Here is a 21,216-nt window from a genome sequence, read left to right as displayed (position 1 = left end):
TATAGCAGAATGGTAAAAATAGAGACAGGCAATTTATTCATTATCAGACTCAACTAAAACCTGAGCTTTCATATGTTCAGAAAATGGGGAGGAAGACCGTTCATATTTCACAGTGAAAACTGTATTATAGGAAGTGAAGAGGTAACACTTGTCTGTACCAAGTTAATCCTTCCTAGACATTACACCTCCAGAAGTAACACCTAACAAACGGGATGCAACCTGGAAGGCAATGAGTTCAGCCTACTTTCAGCAATGTCCTGAATTTACACCCATCAACAGGTTGGATAGAAAACAATGTCAAAGTGATAACAAATTTAGCCGAAAAGACTGTGGTCAGATGTGGGTCTGTGTGTGTAGGTTGTTAAGGTGCAGCCTGGCACCAGTGACGGATGGGATGCCGTGAGCTGACATGCTACTTAAACGAAAACCAAAGACAGCAACATCTACAGTTTAGAACCAGATGGAGCAGAACAGAGAAACTCTGTTCTTAAAGGAAGCTCGTCTATGTTGGGTAGTATTCATCTGACCTGGTTTTAGACCTCCATAGTGTATGCGTGCTGTGTGTAACCATTTCAGAAGTGGCTGGAAGCACTGACATGTTTAAAATGTTTCAAACTGTATGTGAATGTACACAAAATGCGGTATTACTGAAGCGTTCAAGACTTGTGCCTCAGTTTGTACACAACCTGTAGAGCATAAGCAATCCTGCTCTGTGCCACACTTCTCTCCCCATCCTCTCCTCTCCACTCCTCTACAGCTGGGACATTCCCTTACCCCAGCCACCAGATATCACAGTGCTGTTGCCTCTCATCAGCAACATGCTGGTGCAGAGCTAATGTACACAGGGTTTTGGGGAGCCAGGGGCTCCAGGAGAGAGTTATGCCAAGACAGGGTATCCCATACCCCAAAGGAAGTGCAGAAAGTGTTTTCCTCCCTAGCTCCCACGCGGTGGAGCAACCAGGAAAAGGTCCTACCTCTTCTCACTCTCTCATTCCCCTGAAGTCACAGCACGTGAGACTACCTCTTCCCCACAAACGACCCACTTGCCCCTTTTGCAAGAGAAAAAAAATTAATAATATTGTGAATTAAGTACTTTAATACAGCTATTATAACAATGTTAAAAGATTTCCCTGACATCAATCACTGCTGAAGGATGCTGACTCACTGCTGCAGTTCCACGAAGCATCCTCCCTTTTGGAAGACTCTTGTTTCTTATAAATACTGCTAAGCAGCAGAAATAGATACAATTGTCAGGTGAAAAATGTAATTACTGAAGAAACAGGCTACCGCTACCCTAAAACATTCCTGACATTCCTGAAAGGCAAGTCTGATGTTTTCATGTTTTAATTTATACACTTATCCAATTTTGTAAACTGGGGCTATAGAGAGTTAAATAGCTTGAAACAAAATGCTTCACTTGATCTAGAAAATTTTATTGTTTTTTTTTTTACCTTTTCCATGCTACTGGCAGCAACAATGATTTGAGGAACTACTGCTCTTCTTCCACAAGTAGCTGCAGCTCACAGAGAGCTCCCTGACCTTCTGCTGGTGTAAATATGGACAAACTAGGTCCTTGCACAGAGCCTGCATTTGTTCTAATTGCACAGCATTGCACACAGACTTGCAATAAGTTACTCTAATGAACTGATTAGAACCACTATGGTCCATGCTATATGCACACAGACTAACAACAAATTATTCTAATAAAGTGATTAGAATCACTATGGTCCATGCTATAAAGAGCTCAGATTCAGGGATACAAGTCCCTCGGTGAAACTTCAGACCCTCTGTTTAACAACAGCCTATTTTCCTTCACACAGCTGTTTTGAGCACAATGGTATGAGCAGCATGGCCATTTAACAAACCATCTTCTCATATGTTCTTGAAATCAAGACGCCCATATTTTATGATGGCCATCACTTACCCATTCTTTCTATTAATTATACAGAAAAAAACTTCATAGATTTTATAAGAATCAGGTAGAAGCTCAGTATTCAGGATAAGCCTTTCATATAGGTGCACTCGGTTGTGCCTGCCAGCTTCAGTTCCAACTGGATTATTTGCTGCTTGAGTTGTTGAGAGAGACCTGATTGGAACACCAACATGACTTTTCAGTTTTCTGCCAAGCTGCATTATATTTTTTACACTTTATCTTGCACTTTATGTCCAGCCTTTTCTGTGCTGTCTCCCAGTTTATATTACATGTGTAATGCATAGGCGTAAGTTTACCAAAATAGGAAGCCTCTCCCCAATAAAATATTTAAAATGCATCTCTCAGAACAGCAGCTAGTTATCAAATGAGGTGGATATGACTCCCAATAAGCTTGTCTTACTGTATGGTTTTCTTCAAGCTAATAATAGTATTACCAAAATGTCTAAGCATAAAATTCCCATTAGAGGAGAAAGAGTCAAATTTGCATTTGTACACACAGAGTACATTTATCTGTACAGCTTTTATTGTTAATGTTTTTGCTTGTTTAATGATTGATATTTTCAAAGCTTTCTCTGCTTGAAGGGTATTTTTTGTCAGGGACATTTAGATTTGACGTTGAAGATTACCGTTCTATTCTTATAGTGAAATTAACTCCACTTCTTCAAAGAAAGCTTTAGAAGTATTTCTTACATATGGTAGAAGTACAGATTGACAGCACAGTGATGCTCTTTACTATTCTTACTATCAGCAGCTGTTAACCTATTTTTATCAACTTCAGACTCCACGAAATGCTTTTGCAAAATGTGAATGCAGCTGGTGAGATCATTCCACAAGAGTAGTCTTCTCCTTATGAATTTTTACAAGCAGGTTCCAAAAATTTCACTTCAAGAATTAAACAACTGTCAAACCAGCTTCCTCTAACATACAAACCTTCCTCTTCTTTCCACTCATGCTCCAGGTAAGTTCAACCCACTCAGGTCATAGATGAGCATCCCCTAGACACCTTCATGTCAGCCCTCTGAGAGCTTCAGCACCCTCCCTAAGGCCTTTGGTTGGCTCCACCATATCCTGGGATGCCACTACTGCACACAGAGCCCAAGATAAGTGCTCAGAACTATTTTTCCGATGTCAGACGCAATACCAGGTATCTTTGCTTGCAGTTTCAGATAGAAAGAATAAAAAAAAAAGCATTTTCTGACAGCAGCAAATACATAGACTAATATTACCATGTCAAAGAGGAAAGGATGGAGTTTCCAAACAGAAGACAGCATTTGGAGTTCTATGGCTCTCTGTGCCTTTAGAAGCATGAGTAAGGAAGACCCTGACTCAGCCTTGCTACTCTTGATTATTTGCATCCACCAGACATTCACAATCAGGACCTGCTATACATCAGATAAGTCGTTATGCTGTATGAACTGTGGGCACAGTGCCAAATATCCCCCAAGAAATACTACGGAAGGACAAAAAAATACAGTGAAACTCTGCTCCTTCAAGTGTAAGAAAGAAAAGGGATGCTTTGGGTGCTTACAGATTGAGCACTGGAAGCCATGACTTGGCATGGGAAATCCCATTCCTTGATCTGTGTGGGAAATACAGCTTGGCCTGCCAGTGATTTCATCCTCTCTCTATGATCTGTCATATGCTTTCACTTGTCTGATGCATCTCTGCTCTGTGATCCCAACAAAGCACTTCAGAGTTGAGCAGGTTCTCAACAGATAAATTAACACGGAATAATACAAATTTCTCACAGATCTACATATGTTTTATAAATCGATGTAAAGGGCAAGAAAGCAGAACATTAAATTTACCCAATTATTTTCTAGCTCTCATACTGTGTGTTTTAGCTAGCCATTGTTTCCGTATAGAGCACCAAGAACAAACAGTATATGTTTACGGACTTGATCCTCATGCAATATACACATTTACAACTTCTAAATTTTATTTTAATCTATCATGTCTACTGAGCCCATCTTTGATACACCTACCAATAAAACCTGAAGAAGGAGGATTGGGTTGTATTTTCTCTTTAGTGTTCTCCTGTATGATGTCCCACAGCTGCCATATAAACTTTGGATGGAGAATGTAAAACGGCTGGTTTGGATGCTTCCTGCGATGCTGTACGTAGGGAGTGAACAGATTGTAGTCTGGCTTCTTATACCACTGGGAGGAAAAAAAGGTAAGAATTCTTTTAATCTTATAGTATCAAATGTGTTTTGAACACTACCTGTACAATAATGTGAACTAGCTTCATTTGGGTGCTTCAGAACACAACCAAAGGTAGCAAAGCAGCCTGCATTGGTGGATGCTTCTTCTAGAAAGCCAATCCTCAGTCTGGGCTGTTCCGTTGCCTTTCTCCATACACAGACTCCCCACAAGCAACTCACTGCAGGATGAGCCAACCCCATCTCCTCCTCACAGGCCCATGTTAAACAAGGGGTTCAAAGAGCCCTGACACAAGACCCGGGCATGGGGGTGAACCTTCCTCTGAAAGCGTCCCTCTCCCTGATGGAAGCAGCAGCAGCACGTGAACAGGCTGACATCAGCCTGTGTAGGAGGCACGCAGTCTCTGGCATCTGTTGCTAAGGGAGTTCAGCAGATGAAGTTTACTTTCTACTTTGCAGCCTGCTCAGACCCGAGCTCCCCCTGCCAAGAACCGTCAGATCAACTGGTCCACTGGAGCTGCAGCACCAGCCAAAGCAGAGACTCCCCCAGTGACAACCAGATGGATGTCTGCTGCTCTCAGTGAGGGGGCAGACGGCAGGGCACAGATGGCTGTGGGGGAGTAGACACAAAGGGAAGAATAGTGGGGAGGAGGCCTGAGAAATGGGGAAGGTGCCAAGAGAGGTTTTCATTAAAGTGTTCTATTTTGTCTGGGAAGGCAGAGGGTAAGGTGGGAAAAAATGGATGCAATTCTTCACCATTCCTGATAAAACTTCCTGAAATCTAGCAAATTCCCTCCTTGGGAAAGACAGAAAACTCATTGTTAAGTGAAAACAGCAGTCTTTTATCAAAAAACCCCACCATCATCCATTTACCCTAGCATCTCAGAGCAGTTCATTCCAGTACAAGTGCTGGCTACTAAAAAGCTTTGGACCAATAAACCAGTTTTGACCAATTCATGCAGAAATAGTATTCCCCACTCCTTAGATAAAGACAGAACTTGGGGTTCATTGTGATCAATGAGAACCAGGAGACTGCAGTACAAAATACATTCATTTTCTTCAGTGTTTTCAGAGTGATTGGGAAGGAAGGTCCAAGCAGACATCTTACCACATTCAGATTTGCAGAGTAGGGAGCAGGATCCCAGGCTACTAAGATAACATCTTTGTACAAGGAGCTGTCAACAAAGTGATGGTTTGGATTGGTGAGAATCTGCAAACACAGATGCAAAGAATGGCACAGCATTAAAAGCAAGTGGGATAAAGACAAATGGCATCCTTCTTTAAAATGAACACTCCTCCTCACGCTGCTGTTTGTCCTGCTTTAATTCTGGTTCATTTTAAGCATCTTGTTTTGTTAAAAAAATACAAAAAAAAAAAAAGCTTAGCCATAAACATTCATGACAGTTTGAAGTAGCAGTATGCTGAATTACTCTCCATCTGTGAGGGATGTGATGGGACCACTTGAGATGCTGCATAACTGTTTATCAACATTAGTGTGTATCCTGGAACTTCAAAATGAAAGCTACAGTATTTCAGACAGCCTGCAGGATCCTCTTTAGACTCAGAGCAGCTTTCTTTGAAGGGCTACAGCCCCCAAAGATAACGTCTTTCCCTGCCTGCCCCCACCCCCGTAGCCTTCGGTTGATTTCTCATTTCAATAGCAAGTCAGTCTCTTTTTAAGTAACTCCAAAAAGGCAAACAGACCATGACTGTAAAAGCTGGTATACCTAGCAAAACAATTCCAGGAACAGGCACATGATAGGGCTATTTTGGAAGTCACGTTGCTCTGATCTACTGCTCTCATAGAAGTCCCTCCCACCTCTGCTACTCTGCCTGATCCTCCTGCCCCACTGGAAGTTTCCTCTTCATTCCTCCTGGCTCATCCCTTCCCAGACCCTCCATGCCGAACCAGATCTCTCTGATCCCTGGTGTATCCAATCTCAGGAAGGATTGAGCTGAATGATTTCAGCATTGGTTGAAACAGCATGAATCTGGCTCCAGCTGTTAAACTAATCAACATTCCAGACAAATAAATTCATACTAATTTTCATTTCCCTTTAGGATCCAATGAGCCACATTTGATTATGCGTATTTTTCTTCAGAAAAATAATATTGTTTCCATGGCAATATTCTTCCTACCATAAACTTTGAGCTTAATGACTTTCCATCAGCCTTCTACAACAAGAACAGAATTAGTCGTGCTGCCATCAACATCCCCAACTCCATTTCTCAGAGCAGTTGTCGCTGAGAATGTAAACTCCTTTTTTGAGAGTATAGAGCAAACAGACCAAAAGGTCAAGCTTTTAAAAGCTCAATTCCACAGTTATCACACAAAGGCGCTCTTACTTGCCTTTCAGTAAGCAAGAGCCCTTTGGAGGTGTTGTCCACACAAATTTCAGTCTTAGTGAATCTGCATTCATATGTATGAGATGAGTTTCTTCTGGAATAACAATATCTGTTGTGGCTGCACCAGTTTCCTTCACCTCCTTTGGGCTTTCACAGTGGAGAACATGAGGGAAGAAGAGGGCCACAGCAGCCTTTTAATCAACTGAATGCAGGAATTTCCAACAGCAAGGAGGGAAGGAGAGTCAGTAAACATGTATGGGTAACCCATCTTCAGTACTGGTAGGGAAAGCAAATTTTATTAAGTGGCCTGTGCAGATTTCACTCTGGGAGATGGGAGGACCAGTTTCTCAGCAGGTGGCCAGAGCATCATGGGTGGCTTCTGACCTCTTTCTTTGAAGGAGCAGAAAGGTGGTGGGAATACGAACATTTGTGAGGTAGCTGTGTGAGCTGTCCTGCCCTGAACTTTAGCCATGCCCTGTGTTTTCTTGAGAGGCCTTGTGGAAAGCAAGCAATGTACAGCACAGCAGAGAATACCATGGGACCCTCTGTTACCACCCCAGTGGGAGAGTACTGCAGCAGCTCCGGGAACCAGGAGGACCTCAGCTTGCCACAAGCAGCGGAGAGCAGGACAGCAGCCTAATTGAGCCGTTTAGTCCCTCTGAATTCACTATGGAGCTAACAAAGCTCAGAACACTCCCTAGAGGCATTTCTCTCTTCTCCTACAGGGAGCCTACTGAGACTAGTCAACTAAAAGTTTCTAAACCCTCCTCCCTGCCTGGCACAGAAGTTCAGGCATGGTCAGCACCAGGATGTTTGGCTAACAGTAAAACAGAGAGCAGGCAAATATAAGGAAAAAGACCCAACAAAACCCAAAAAGTAAAATAAATGACATTAAGATCAATGTTCTTTGATACATGAATTTCAGCACTAAAGCCTGAGGAAGGTATTTCTGCTCTCTCCCCTTGAGCGAACGAAAGGGGGCATATTTAACCCAGATGACTTCAAAGATCTAGTCTGTCCTTGCAGCCTCAAAAGAGCTACAAAATGAGTGTGAAGGGAATAACAGTGAACAATCCTCTCTCTGGTAGCAAAGAACATGAACTTAAACACACAGAGAACACACCCACCAAGGATGGAATTTGCATGGGCATCCTCAAAGAATAAGAAATTGATTCATAAGAAATACAGTAAATTAAGGTTTTGCTCTCATTCAGCCAGAATCAGTATGTATAGAGCATGCTACGTTGCCAACCATACTACTGGTGTTAAGTAAACTCACCATTTCAATCAGTCATAAAATTTTACAGCAATTCTGTTGTTGGTTTTTGGCTGCACTTTCATAAAGAGGAAAGCAGCTTGGTTTGCCCAAGACCAGAGTGCAGGCAAGTTTTTTCAAAATTGAAAAACTACTCTCAACCATAAGGTGTCACTGTAGCTCAATGCACAATTATTTGTTGACACCCATATGCAAAAATTCCCATTTTCCATTTCCATTCAGATGAACAAACCCATCTTACGTGTAATATGCAGTGTACATTAAAGTTTTTTACTAGTTCTTTCCACATTTTTAAAGAACAATTGACTTGCCTAGAGTTTTGTATTAAGAAAACTTAGTTCCCATTTCTTTGGCCTTCCAGTGAGGAAATAATTGGGGATCTAGAGAATATGAGAAAAGAGCTTTGGGATCCCCACAGCTCAGGTTTTATGAAGAACCCTGAGTCAGTGTGGTGAAAGTTTTCTGTACTGATGGCTCTGGCATCCTGCAGAGTCTTTACCGATGTAGGACAGAGGAGAAACTTTACAGACCAATTCTTCTGAAGCAAGGATATCAAGTAACTACTGCAATCACTCCACACTGACAGCAGTGTGAACATTCCTGTAAGGGAGAGCTTTTACCTGCTCTACGTCATGACTCTTAAATCACTAGCTGTTTCCTAGATTACTCAACACTTTCTCAGAAGTTATTAATTTACTGTACAGAAATGACATTGATTTGAATTCACAAAAGGAAGATCCTACCTGAGAGTTAATGATCCGCATGGTTGTTTTATTTCCAACATCTTTTTCATAGCCACGTGTTGGAGCAGAATTAAATCTTAGAACGGCATCATGAGAATCTAGGTGCATAAATGAAGGAGTAATTTGTTTTTCTTAGTAACATAAAACAGTAAAATAAAACAAATTATCTAAACGAATGTAAAACTTACACATTCCTAATCTTGATATTCTAAGAATGATAAATGTTCTACTATGTGCAAACAAAAATCCTCTTGCATCTTACATACGTTATTAACATTATCAAAATCCACTGGAAAAAAGTTCAGAATCATCCATTCATTAATTTAGCTTGCAATACTTAAATATTTCTCTTAATTGAATAAAGTTAGTATGGGAAAGTTATTAGTACACATAATTGCTCGCTATTTGTATTGCAAAATCTACACAGAATTACTCCATGAAAAAGCATGTTAATTGCAAGGATATCTAATTGCACATTTGAACAAATAACAACTTAACTCTAAGCTTGTGGTTCACAGGCTTTTATAATACTTGAAAATCTCAGACTACCCTAAACCTATTAATCATACAGTGTACTTACTCTCAGTGTCAGTACAAGTCTTAATGAGTCTCTGTAGGGAAGTCAGTCCACAAACTTGTGCACACACAGAAACCAGAGGATCTCCCTTGGTAGCAAAGATCTAGCAGAGCTGAACTGTCAAAGTCTCCCCCCCGAGCTGTTGACCTCCAAGTCATGCAGAATAGAAAGCAGCTATAGGTCAAGTACGAGTCAAGGGTGGCACTATGGGCAAGCCTCCACTGGATAAAAGATAATCACCCTTCAGTTCTTCTCTTAAGGGGATCTCAAAGCCCAAAAGGCACTGTCCCTGTCAATAGGCCCTGGTCTACTTTTATCCCTTCTATCAATGGAAGCAGAGAATATGATTCAGGCCAAAACAGGCATGTAATGCCTTAACCTATAGGTAGTTTATACAGATGGTTTTCCCTGATCACTTCAAAAGTGTTTGTATGTAGCTGAAAGATGGAGGAGGCAGAAGTTTCCATAGATAACCACCATGCTTCAATGGAGTTCAGATCTGCTCCTATCAGACTGGGATTTTCCATCCTTTCGTACCTTTAGTCCACATTTCTTGTACTCCAGACAACAAAACATAGTGTGACATAAAGCCAGCGGTCCAGCCTCAACGATACTTGCTTGCTTGAACATGCTGTGTCTGAAAAGAGAGATTTCTGCCATATCTCCACCAAGCCCAACTCTTCAGAAGCTAAGAAGTGGAGACTTTTTCTATGTCCCTGTGCAGGGACAACCCTAGCCTCAACACCTAGCCTTCACCTGCCTAAACATAAGCTTCTTAATTGTGTAGGAACTAGAGAACATGAAGTCAATAGAAGCTGCTGGTACTCCACATTTTTGGAGAAGGAAAAGAAAAACAAAGGTCCTTTATACTTGAAACCTGCTTATGAATTTAAGGACATAAATTTGGACCTGTATTTGACAAGTTTTTGTCAATCTGTTGTCTGAGAACTGGGAATTGGGTCAGGCAATGGGAACTGTATGGTTCACAACCTAATTGAAAGACAGTGTGCTGTATTTCCAACGTTACCCGTGCTGGTTCTTCATATCAAGATATAAAACCTCTCTGTCACCATAAAACACATGACCAGGATGCAGCTGAACACTGATAATAGCTGGTTTTAAGTCAACTAATTTAAATCTTATTAAGTATTTGGAGATATCCACTTTAAAACCATAAGAAGTCTGGGGTTTCATCACAGATCCCTGTTACTTTCTGATGATGCCAAAATAATTGGGTCTCCCATTAAACAGTATGACCACAACGGGAGTGTTTGCTGTACCCATGTGGTATTTCCATAGCTAATTTAATTCAAGAACAATGGGGGGAGGGCAAAAGGCAGAACAAAAATTAATATTTCTGCCTGTGTTTCTGATAGGAACACAGAAGAGGGAGCTAAAGGCCTATGAAGAGAAAGGTCCTCTGCTCCTGCCTTCTTAGGCCTGTTTTTTTCTTTTGGGAGGATAAATACTAAAAGCCTTTTGCCTGCAGCAACTTCACCAACCAAGGCTGTACAGCCCATGGCTCAAAACTCAGAACTCACACATGGGGTGTTTTTTCCCCACCGCCTCATGATGCTGACTTTGCTGTGCCTCTGCGGACACACCACAGCTGCCTGTGGTTACCTCCGAACTGGCAGGTTGACTTGCATTTTCAACCAAGAGCTGGTAGCCCTGGTGCCAGCTCGGGGAGAGGAGAGTCTTCTTCTACAGCTGTGCATGCACAAGGGGAAAAGAGCACTTTGTACAGTCTGATCTTTCTTTTCCTGGTCAGACTCTTCTCCCTTTTTCAAGGACTAGAAGGGAGGAGTGGAAAGGCACAGCCAAGAGCTCAGCTGTAAACACGTACTGTCTGAACTCTGCAGGGGAAGCGTAACTTCCTCCCCATGAGAATAATAATACAAACAGATGCTGGAACTTCCATTTTCCATTTTAAGTGGGGAAACACTGGCACAACGTCTCCAGTATATCAGCACTTCCCAGGAGCCGCACTGACCACTAAGATCCGTACGTTTGCACCAGGCCATGCTGGGATGGCTGTAAGCAACCAGATGGCGCCCCTCCTAGCCCCCAGTTGTGGGCCAAATTCTCTGCTCAGTCACAAGTACCTGTCAGTGTCCTGGAAAACACTTAGAAAAAACCTTCTGTGACAGAATCGCAGGAAGGTCAGGGTTGGAAGGCACCTCCAGAGATCACCCAGTCCAAGCCCCTGCTACAGCAGGGTCACCCACAGCAGGTTGCACAGAGTCGTGTCCAGGCGGGTTTTGAATGTCCCCAGAGAAGGAGACTGCACAGCCCCTCTGGGCAGCCTGTCCCAGGGCTCCGTCACCCTCAAGGTAAAGGAGTTCTTCCTCACGTTCAGGTGGAACTTTCTGTGTTGCAGTTTGTGTTGCCCCTTGTCCTGTCACCGGGCACCACTGAAAAAAGCCTGGCTCTGTCCTCTTGGCACTCGCCCTTATGGTATTTGTCCGCACTGGTCAGATCCCCCCTCGGTCTTCCCTTCTCCAGGCTAAACAGGCCCAGCCTGTGACTCCTGCTGCCTCACGCACCATCCTGTACAACAGGTAGGAAGAAACCTGAAACTTCTTTGTAGGCCTTACTAAACACCATCTCTTCCCTTCAGGCAGCATCAGATGACAATTTCCCAATTAAATCAAAAGCTCTTCCTCAGAGAACAGCATAAGCTTTCTGTGCCCAGAGTGCTCCTGAGAAACTGTGTATACACAGGAGCACACAGGCTCCAGGTACCACGCCAAGCACCAACACCCACACCCCGGCTGCACCCGCATATGCAAATATGCCATGGCACATGCTGTAACATGTAATTATGCAAATATGTCACAATGTGCTATGGATTCCCCAGTACAGCACTAATCCATACTGGTGTAAACCGGGTGTACTGGGGAACACTGACAGAAGATTTTGTTTCAATCAAGATAACACACTGGAGAAGGAAGGAACTGTTAAGCTTTTTAACCCCAAAGGTTTCTGAACCGGTGAGGCTCCCTGTGAAATTGGGGCCTGCCCTGGTGTGATTTTAGCTGCAGGCTGGCCAGGCACCCATGCTCTGCTGGAAGCTTATTAGTTTGATAATGATAGCAGCTCTAATACATTCCAGAGATTTAAAGGAAACCCATCTGTGTCAAAGAGATGATACAGTGCCATGAAGCAAGTACTGGGATGTGAAGTCCTGGAAGGTAGGAGGATTAATGAGTGAACATCAAAAGGTTTTTGTAGAGAACGGAAGGAGATATCTCTTCTTGCTCCAGAAGCAAGTCTGAGACATACATTTCATCCTTCTTTTAGTGCTTTTAGCATACTGCACGTGTACTACTAAAACGAAAAACTACTGAGATGTTAACATGAGTAGCAGCACTCGTTCTTGAAAACTGAAAATAAGACTGACCTGGATTAGTTTTATGGCTCCACAATCCTTTTCTGAATAGCTACCAAAAAAATCCCACCTTGAAGTAGGGAATTCTGTGTGACACTTGTAACCTCACTGACTCAGTGCAGCCATGGAAAAACAATGGGCAGAGATACTTGAAATCATTTAAATTCACTCTTGGAAAAGAGGTCAGGGGACTTGACATCAGCGTATGAAACTACTCAAGGGTCTGAATTCTACGTCTGTGAACAATAAACATGCAAGAGGTGAAGAGGATGCTCTGCTGCTTCTTGGCAGGGAGACAAAGTTCATTCTGGGACAGCAATATAACAAACAGTTTCTCTAGGAGCCACCACAAAACACAGACAGGTGTAACACAGCTTTGCAGAATAAAACCTGAACATGGCTCTTAACCTGCTGAAGAAATACATACTGCAGCAAAATGTCAAATATGGCAGATCTGATGAAACCAGTGTTTCCTTTATGCTACAAACTGTAATATGATAAGTTGGCATCCTTGTTTCCTTTAAATCAAATTATGACTTCAGGCCTGATTCTCCTTTCAGTTATATTGTCACGAAAGGGAATAGCTTCACTGAAGTCCACAAGCTCATATTCATATAATGCTGGTGAGAGAGAAGAACCAGACTTTACAGACCTATGCCTGAGAAGAATGAACCCTTTGAAAGACAAACATACACACACACATGTACATACATATGCACATGAATAGATGCATTTCACCCACCTATTTCATCCCCTAGAGAGGAGTTCAGTATTGCACCAGCAGACATAACTACGGCACAGCTCCCAAAGCCATGTGTATATAATTTGCCCAGTGGAATTTGGGGAACGTGCTTTTCCCATCCAAGTGTGGAGAAGGGAGCCTCCTTGCCATCTATTGTTTTCACATTCACCCTTTCTTTTAGCTCACAGAATAGCTGGTCTCCTGTCAACTTAGAGTTTCGTTTCCCCTTGAACCGCACCCCATGCTTATTGGTGCTCAAATAATCTTTCATTGCTTTCTGCAGTCGAGGGTTTAGCATCTTGGAAGAGACATCCCCTTTCCAAAGCTTGTAAAGAAAGGATTTTGACATTGTGGAATATAGCCCATCCCAGTCATCAGATTCATCAAGCATCTGGCTTCTCCTGCGCTTTGTGCTCCTTCTCCTCATTCTTCTCTGATGGCTCCAGTTGTTCTGTAAAATATTTACTTTTGGATTATCCTCATCAGCTGAGATTAATTTTGCTATCTCTTGAAGGTGGTTGTGTGACCGAGGCTGACCAGCAGCAAATAAATAATTGTCATTCACTTGGTAGAAAGCACTTTTTGATTTTCTTCCTATCTGGGATGGAAAAAACTCATCTTCATTTCTAAAGGCATCTTCCAAGTCGGTCCATTTCTTAATACTTCCAGTCCCCGATTTAAAAGTACCTAAGAGATCTTCATTAAGAAGTACCTCATTCCCATCAATGTTTTCAGAGAATGATGGATCATGAATGGCTCCCATGATGACTCTCTGCTTGCCCTGAAGGGGCAGAAGCCTCTTAGTTTCAATGTAAGAAAAGGAACTCGGAACTGGTTCAGCAGTGTTGCTATCTGTAAAATAGATGAATATCACCAGAAAAAGGAGACCCCATGCAAAGATCCCAAACAGCATGAGTTGTTTCCATTGCTTCAAGTTAGGTTTCATGGCAATGCCTTTACCAGCTCTTCTGTGTCTTGAAGTATTGGTGAAGGAAAATGAAACCTGGAAAGAACATCGAATATTAATCAAGAATGGTTCTAAAATTAGATACAATTCAGAAATACCTTAACACATTTTGATAGAAGCTGCAGAATTAATCTCCAAGCTGTAGCACAGAGGATTCAGAAGCAGAAACAAACTCCAGAGCCTGCAGACACTGCAGGAGTGACATGCTTTGGCTGTAACCACACCATGACAGCTGCTAGCTACAAAAGAAGCTGGTGGCCAGTTTCTACAGTAACACTGGATCCTGCCTTCAGGGAGATCATGTGCCTGCCTGCTTCTGCTATACTGAGCATAGCATTAAGACAGCAAATGCAAAACACATGTCTGGCTGTACGCACAGTGGGGACAGTATTAGCTGTCTTCTCTTTTGCCATTGAAAGTCCTTATGCAGTGAGACTGTGAGCAAGCCTGTCCCCAGAGGGACTGGGCAGGGAGGACAAAACTCTCAGCTGAACAGCCCTCTATCCACAGCCCGGAAGGGATGGTGCTCTGTGGATATCATCATGGGGGAGTAGGGGACAGCATCACACCAGTGGGTCGGAGGGGAACCTTTTCCTCAGCTGGTATGAATGGGCACAGAGTCAGTGGGCTACATCACTTGTTGCCCAGGGTCAGACATAAATAAGAATGACTTTTGTACCTCTGCTATGGATGCTGCATGTACACTGAGGTGGCTTGAAGGTGTTCTGCATGTCAAGGCGTGAGAGGTTTGCATTTTCCAAGAAGGGGGATGGATGGCACAGATAATTAAATATATGCTTTTAGGATAACCATAGACATGTACACAAAGGAGGTGGGCAGGGAATGTCAGACCTAGGCTTGGCAATCTGTGCTCTACTAATACCTGGGGATTTTGGACAGCTTGTGCATCAGTGGAGGGATGCATGGTCCAAAATGAAAGAAAGTCTCACTGAGGGAGGTCGTGTTCCAAGGAAAATACACTAACACTTTGCTAGACCGTTATGCACACTATGCCATTACATGAACTCACTTGCTTAATCAAGTGGTACGGGCATCGATGGCAAAGCTGGCTGAAGAAAGTCTGGTCCTCCCCCATCATAAGCCTCCCTGCACTATAGTCATCATCAGTCTTGGTTGCTGCACTGCAGTGCAACTCAGTGTACTACTTAGTGATAGATCACTTACCTGATCTGGATTAAAATTAAGCCCCTTCTTCTGGAGTTTTCTTTCTAACCCCATTTATTTCAATGACCTCTTACTGGTGGGACTTAAGAGCCACTTGTACCAGCCAGCTGTGATCAGAAAAGGGGAATGGGAGTGGGAGCAGGCTTAGCTTTCATTAACAGCCCATGCCTCAGGAGCCACCATCTCATCACATCGCATCCTAACAGTACACACAGCTTACACAGATCTGATAACACACTGCCTGCTTACACCTGACCATCAGGAGGGACCAAAACCACAGTCACCATATGCTATTACCTTTCTGCAAGCTGCTGAAGTACATCAAAGCTGAGTGCAAAGTTTAGACTGAAGCTGTAACTAAGGCTGTGTTTTCACATCAAAAAGAAATCAGCAATAACACCGAAGTAAGGAGTTCTCTGCCCTGTCCCTCATTCCTGCACTGTGCCTCTGCCACTGCCAACAACCCTGCATGTGGGGCTGGCATATTACAAACTGGACCAGTAAACTTGATACAGCAGGGGTTACAGTGGTGAAAGATATCTTACAGGGTTTTTTGTTTTGGTTTGTTGGGTTTTTTTAAACTGGGTCAGCCCCTTTATGCACTTAGTGTGGTCACACATCCAGTTGTTTCAGCACAAACAAGGAGATTTCCTACCACAATGCAGAGGAGAGAGCAAACCGCAGGTGGTATTAGCAAGGATACTTCAGGCTAGCATTTCTGCTGACCTCCTGGGAATGTGAGGCCACAACATTACATTTCCAAACACAGGCTATTTTAATGATCTAGACAAAGCATAGACCATTAAAGAAAGCAAGCTGACTTTGGGACTCAAGGCAGTGTCCAAACAGAGAGAGGATTCATAATGTCACATTTGGATGACCAAATTTCATTGCAAACACGTTAGTTGCTAATACACCTAAAAAAAAAAAAAAAATCATGAGTGTGATAACCCTGTACTCCACAGTCATTTGGCTTGGCTCACACAAACCACATGGAAAAAAACTATTACTCCAACTGACCCATTTCCTACTTGCACTCCACTGCTACAAGATTGCTCTCTGCAGCACCTCGATGCCCCCCCCCCCCCCCAACCCCTTGCAATTTTAAATCACTGCAGGGGATGTCCTGTGGGAGTCAACTTACAGTATATGACTGTTGTGCAACTTAGATCTGCCCTGAAGTTATTGCAACCTGCCCACTCATCAGTGTTCACATGGTTTGCATTTTTAAATCAGCATTCTTTGCCCATCTGAACTGCTTTCATCCCTTTTTATCATTTTCCCTGCTGTGTTTCCCCAGCACTTTTCAACACGTGGCTTCCAAACCACTGTGTAAGTTAGTCTTTGCTCAGTCAGATGTTTCTCCTGCTGAATATACATTTCTTACAGGATCCAGAAAGGAAGCATCTTGCAGAATCTTTTTAACAAGCTTGCAGGAAGTTGAAGCTACAAAGGAAGAGGTCACTAGTATTTTCCACTGAGTCACTTAACAAGTCCAACCACAATTTAAAGACAATCCGTTACAAAATTTCACATTTTTCTAAATTTTTTCTAAGCTTTGTTGTATCTTTGTAACTGGAAATTGGTAAGAAATAGAAAGGGTTTAGTCTTAATTCAGTTGTGAGACTATGAAAGTTTCTGGTGCATGTGCTTGTTGCAGCGGACTGCCATAGCATGAAGATTTAGTCTGGACCCATAAATTTGATATTCAGGTTACAATCCGAAAAGGGAATGAGTTGCATTATATATTATTTTTAAATTAAAGCAAATGGATTTTTCCCCCCCTAAGACTTACAAGGTCATAAAAGCACACTCGTTTTTATCGGTGTGCACATACATGCACGCACATGATTACCTTCTTCATGCAGCAATGTGTAAAACAAAAAATCAGCATACAGCACTGTATATGTCAACACCGCAAGTAGAAGGAGAGACACTAGTGAGAATAAATCTGAAAACTTTACACATTAACTACTGCAGAAGCTTATCTACGATCCCTTGTTGAAAGTGGGGCCTCAGAAAGGATACTGAAATCTCTTGAAGACCGGAGTTATGCAGGCAAATCTCTGTGCTGCTTTAATGTTTTTTGCTCACAAGAAAAGCCTTGTCCTCCAGCAGTACAGCTGAGCTGGAAGCGAATTCAAGGTCATTACTGTATTAGTTGCAAGAGGACCCCTACAACCTCACAGAATCTTGAAGGCTGCACATGGAAAGCTGTAGTAAGTCCAGAAAAATATCAATTTATCTTATCTCCCTCTGCACTAAACATCCAGTCCTCTCCCCCTCAGCTGCTGCGGCTTCTCACACCTCAGTCTCAGCTTTGGGGAAGTCTAGGAGGAGAGGGCAGCCCCTCTGCATCCTCTCCACTCCCCATTGGCAGAAGACCCCTCTGCTGCTCACTGGAGAATCTCCCGCCCCTTGTACCACCTGGGGATGTGCTCCGGCTCATGCCCTGTGTTGCTGGCAGTGCATCTCAATTGCAAGGAGAAACACATCTGTGTAGGAAACCAGAAACGATGATCATAATGAATTACACTGACTAAATAAATAAAAGCAGGCAGTTTCATAGGTGTAATTATTGAAGTCCACTGGATGCTTCAGGAAGAAACTTCCACCCCTCTCATCTATGCTGATCATACAGCTTTCAAGCTGTTAAAGAAATTCTACACACATTATAAAATTATCATTCACATTGCTCGTTGCCTCCACCTTCACCATCCCTGCTGTAATAATCCTCTTCACGTACAAAGAATGAGACCACTGGAGTCAAAGCTCCTGCCAAGCAGGACCCGAGAAGTAAGTCTGCACCTGGGGACAACACCCAAGACAACGCAGCCCAGCTTCCTCTTCAGCAAAAGTAATAAACCTGTTTAACCCAGAGGCTGAAGATGTCATTTTCCTACACATCTCCTTTCTGATGGGCTCTTTCAATCATTAACTGATTTAAGCTCCGACTGCCATATGGAGAGGGGCTTTTTTCTTATCCAGTCTGGTTGTTTGCATGAAAGCCATGGAAAACATGAGGTAAGGTACAAACCAGGGAAGTGGGCAGAAAAGGGGAACTTACTTATTTGCTTAACAGAAGTACTAGCAGCAGCTATGAAAAAGAAAGGTAAACCCCAAGGGTATCTTTGAAGCATCCCAAGAAATAAAGCCAATTCCCCAGTGGAAATTAAAGGCAAATTTTCCAAAAGCGGCACCCATTTATAGGAAATTTCATTTTGCTATGCTAAAATGCAAGAAAAATACACAAAAATGTGCTCCTCCTCCCCTTACACAGCCCATTGTTTTGCAACAAGGAACACTTCTAATTTTTCTGAAGTAGGCCTCCTGACTATCTCTTAAATGAGAAGAGATGGATGAGGGAGATTTTGTTATTATTATTCCTTTGAAACATTCCTCCCTTTCAGCACTGTCTATTGTTAAATTAATTTGTACAGACCCCGGCAGCTCAGAGGTCAGGATGGTTCAAGTTGATGTTCTAAGATGTGCACTGTTATGTTAAACAGGTTTTTTCTTGGCTGCAGCTTTACAGCGAGAAGGTCACCTCAGGGTTATGTGGGGTAGCAAATGTTAGCTGTGGGCAACCTTTCCCAAAGGGCTGAGAATCTGACCAGGGTTTATTTGATGGAAAGCTTAGGTGGCCTGAAGAGATAGCAAATGCTCCTTTAGTTTGCTTCATCTCTTAGTCAGCTAATTCCAGGGTATTAAGAAACCTCTGGCATAGGGCAAAACAGCTGGAGGCTGCATTTCCAGGGTGGGGAAACAGTGTCATCCTCTCACGTGGGAAGTGCCAAATCGGTTTTAGCATTATTCACATCATTTCTGTGGTGCAAGCCATACAGTAGGCAGCAACAGAGAGGCAAATCTGTGGGGAGTGGTCACTGCCAAAAGACGTATATTAGTCTGTTGATGGCCTGGGCACTTGTCTTATTGGCTGTGATTAGGCCTCCTAATTAATGAATCTCTTTTGGACAACTTGTTAGTCCCAATAAACCTGGCTCCTTCCTTCAATGTTATTTTCAGAGGAGTCAAGCCACATTCAGTACTAGCTGTAGCAACACAAGAGAATGTCTTCTGAAACAAAAAAGAAACATCCAAACAACTCAGAAGCAGGATTTATTTTTTTTTTCATTTTTTCAGTATTGCTCAATGTCTTTTAAATCTATATTTAGTTATCTTCTTAGGGAAAATTCCTTGGGAGGTATGCAAACAATGGTATTGCTAACCTGAATCACCCATTAAATGTGAGCCAAGCATCCCAAGCCAGGGCATTTGGAAAGCAGTCTCCGGTTCTTGTTTGCTTTGGGGATGCAGGCAGTGTGCCTGTTCTCAAGTCCTCTGATAAAACCTAGGATTTCAAGTTAAAGAGGGTGGGGGTGGAGTGGCTTTTTTTTTTTTTTTTTAATTATTTTTACTAATGACCCATTTCCAGGAGCTCAGACTGCAAGAAAATTACCAAATATAGTGAGACTTGCAGTAAAACTCACTTGAGCTGGCAACCCAGCAGCTGGAGAAATGCTCAGTGGGGTTTCTGCCAGGGAACATGTCCTAGATTATTCTGTAGGATCACAGGAGCTTAGATGCATCAATCTCCAGGTTTTAGTGGGAGGTCAAAGCTATCTTCTATGCATCTGATACCCACTCTCCACACTCCATCATCAAGTTCAAGCTGACTGGCATTGAAGCCAGCTATCACTTTCCCACAGCCCACAGTGCTGCCTGCACAGCCCAGAGACCACATACAGGTTATAAGAGTGTGGGCTGACAGGAGGGAAGTAAAAATAGCCATACCAGCTCTTAGCCTTCACAGGCAGATTTTCCCACTCCCAATGGAAATGTTCATCACAGCATCAAGGGCCAGAGAAAACGGGGCTTTGCAGTGACTGACTGCACCTCTCAGGTCAATCTCCATCTACCCAACCTGCAGCATCTTTTCTCACAAGCCATGACAGCGGCTCTCACTCTGATACACACTAAGATTCAATACTCTGGCCAGAATTTCCTCCCAAATTTCAGGTCAGATACAACGCAACCTCTTTGTCTTTTACAGACTGGTTATGAGCTCATCACAGTCTTGTTATCATAACTGAGGGATTCTGTAGAAATGTACTACATATCGCTGCATGTGAAATTCAGGACAACTTCAGTGTAAATCACTTCCAGGCTCTCCAATCAAAACTACAAAGAAGGGGCAGAAGCATCATATAGTTGTGCTGAAAATAAGCAATTTTCACAATGTAACTCAAATCAGCCCCTACAGCCTCTCAAGGAGCCCCTCAAGGAGCTCCTCACATAGCCATGTACTACCTGCATTCAGCCTTACCTACTTCTGACCCCTTTTTTTTGCTATTTGCTCTTGCCATACGTTTGCTTTGTCCTGGTCCTGTTCACAGCGAGATGCAAAGGTTCAAGGCTGCTTCAAGCTGCAAATGTCAGCAGTGCTTCGTTCCACCATGGCACACGGGTGCAGAAACCATCACTGTGACCACAGTCCCCAGCATGTCCTCACAAACAGCAGAGATGCAGCTAAGGTTATCTTGTCTGCCCTTGCAGAACAATCAGAGGGCTGTTCTAGACAATTTTTGGTCATATTTCAGCTGCCACAGCACTGTCTCTTAATCCAAGCACCAGAAAAAAACAACCAACAAACAAACCTCTTATCTATGTTAGTATAAAACCACTGCAAATATCCAAAGACAGCCAAGTCACTTTTCCAAAGTGACATTCCGTATACCACTGTATAATCACGGAGGGATCCAGCTTTGTACAAACACCATCCCAGCTGCAAAGCCTTGTGGCTCAGGCCACAGAGACACACATGCTTTTTCTGCACCACCTTTCTCCTAAGCTGTAGGTTGTAGAGGAACTGCAGTCTTTCCCAGGGGACCTGA

General features: G+C 42.9%; 1 protein-coding gene across 1 annotated transcript in view; it reads right to left on the bottom strand.

Annotated features, from left to right (window-relative positions):
• Positions 1-21,216, bottom strand: part of ST6GAL2 (ST6 beta-galactoside alpha-2,6-sialyltransferase 2) — a 53,884-nt gene that overhangs the window by 14,072 nt on the left and 18,596 nt on the right. Inside the window, exons 2-5 of the mRNA XM_056329519.1 lie at positions 13,171-14,173; positions 8,461-8,558; positions 5,204-5,305; positions 3,919-4,093 (exon numbers count right to left, since the gene is read on the bottom strand). Of these exons, the coding sequence (XP_056185494.1) occupies positions 3,919-4,093; positions 5,204-5,305; positions 8,461-8,558; positions 13,171-14,116 (1,321 nt within the window). The 5' untranslated portion in view covers positions 14,117-14,173. The remainder of the gene's footprint in view (positions 1-3,918; positions 4,094-5,203; positions 5,306-8,460; positions 8,559-13,170; positions 14,174-21,216) is intronic.

The sequence above is a fragment of the Falco biarmicus genome, chromosome 2, assembly GCF_023638135.1.
Source record: "Falco biarmicus isolate bFalBia1 chromosome 2, bFalBia1.pri, whole genome shotgun sequence".
Lineage (NCBI taxonomy): Eukaryota > Metazoa > Chordata > Aves > Falconiformes > Falconidae > Falco > Falco biarmicus.
The sequence above is the reverse complement of the archived record's forward strand: the minus strand, read 5'-3'. Positions and strand labels throughout refer to the sequence as shown.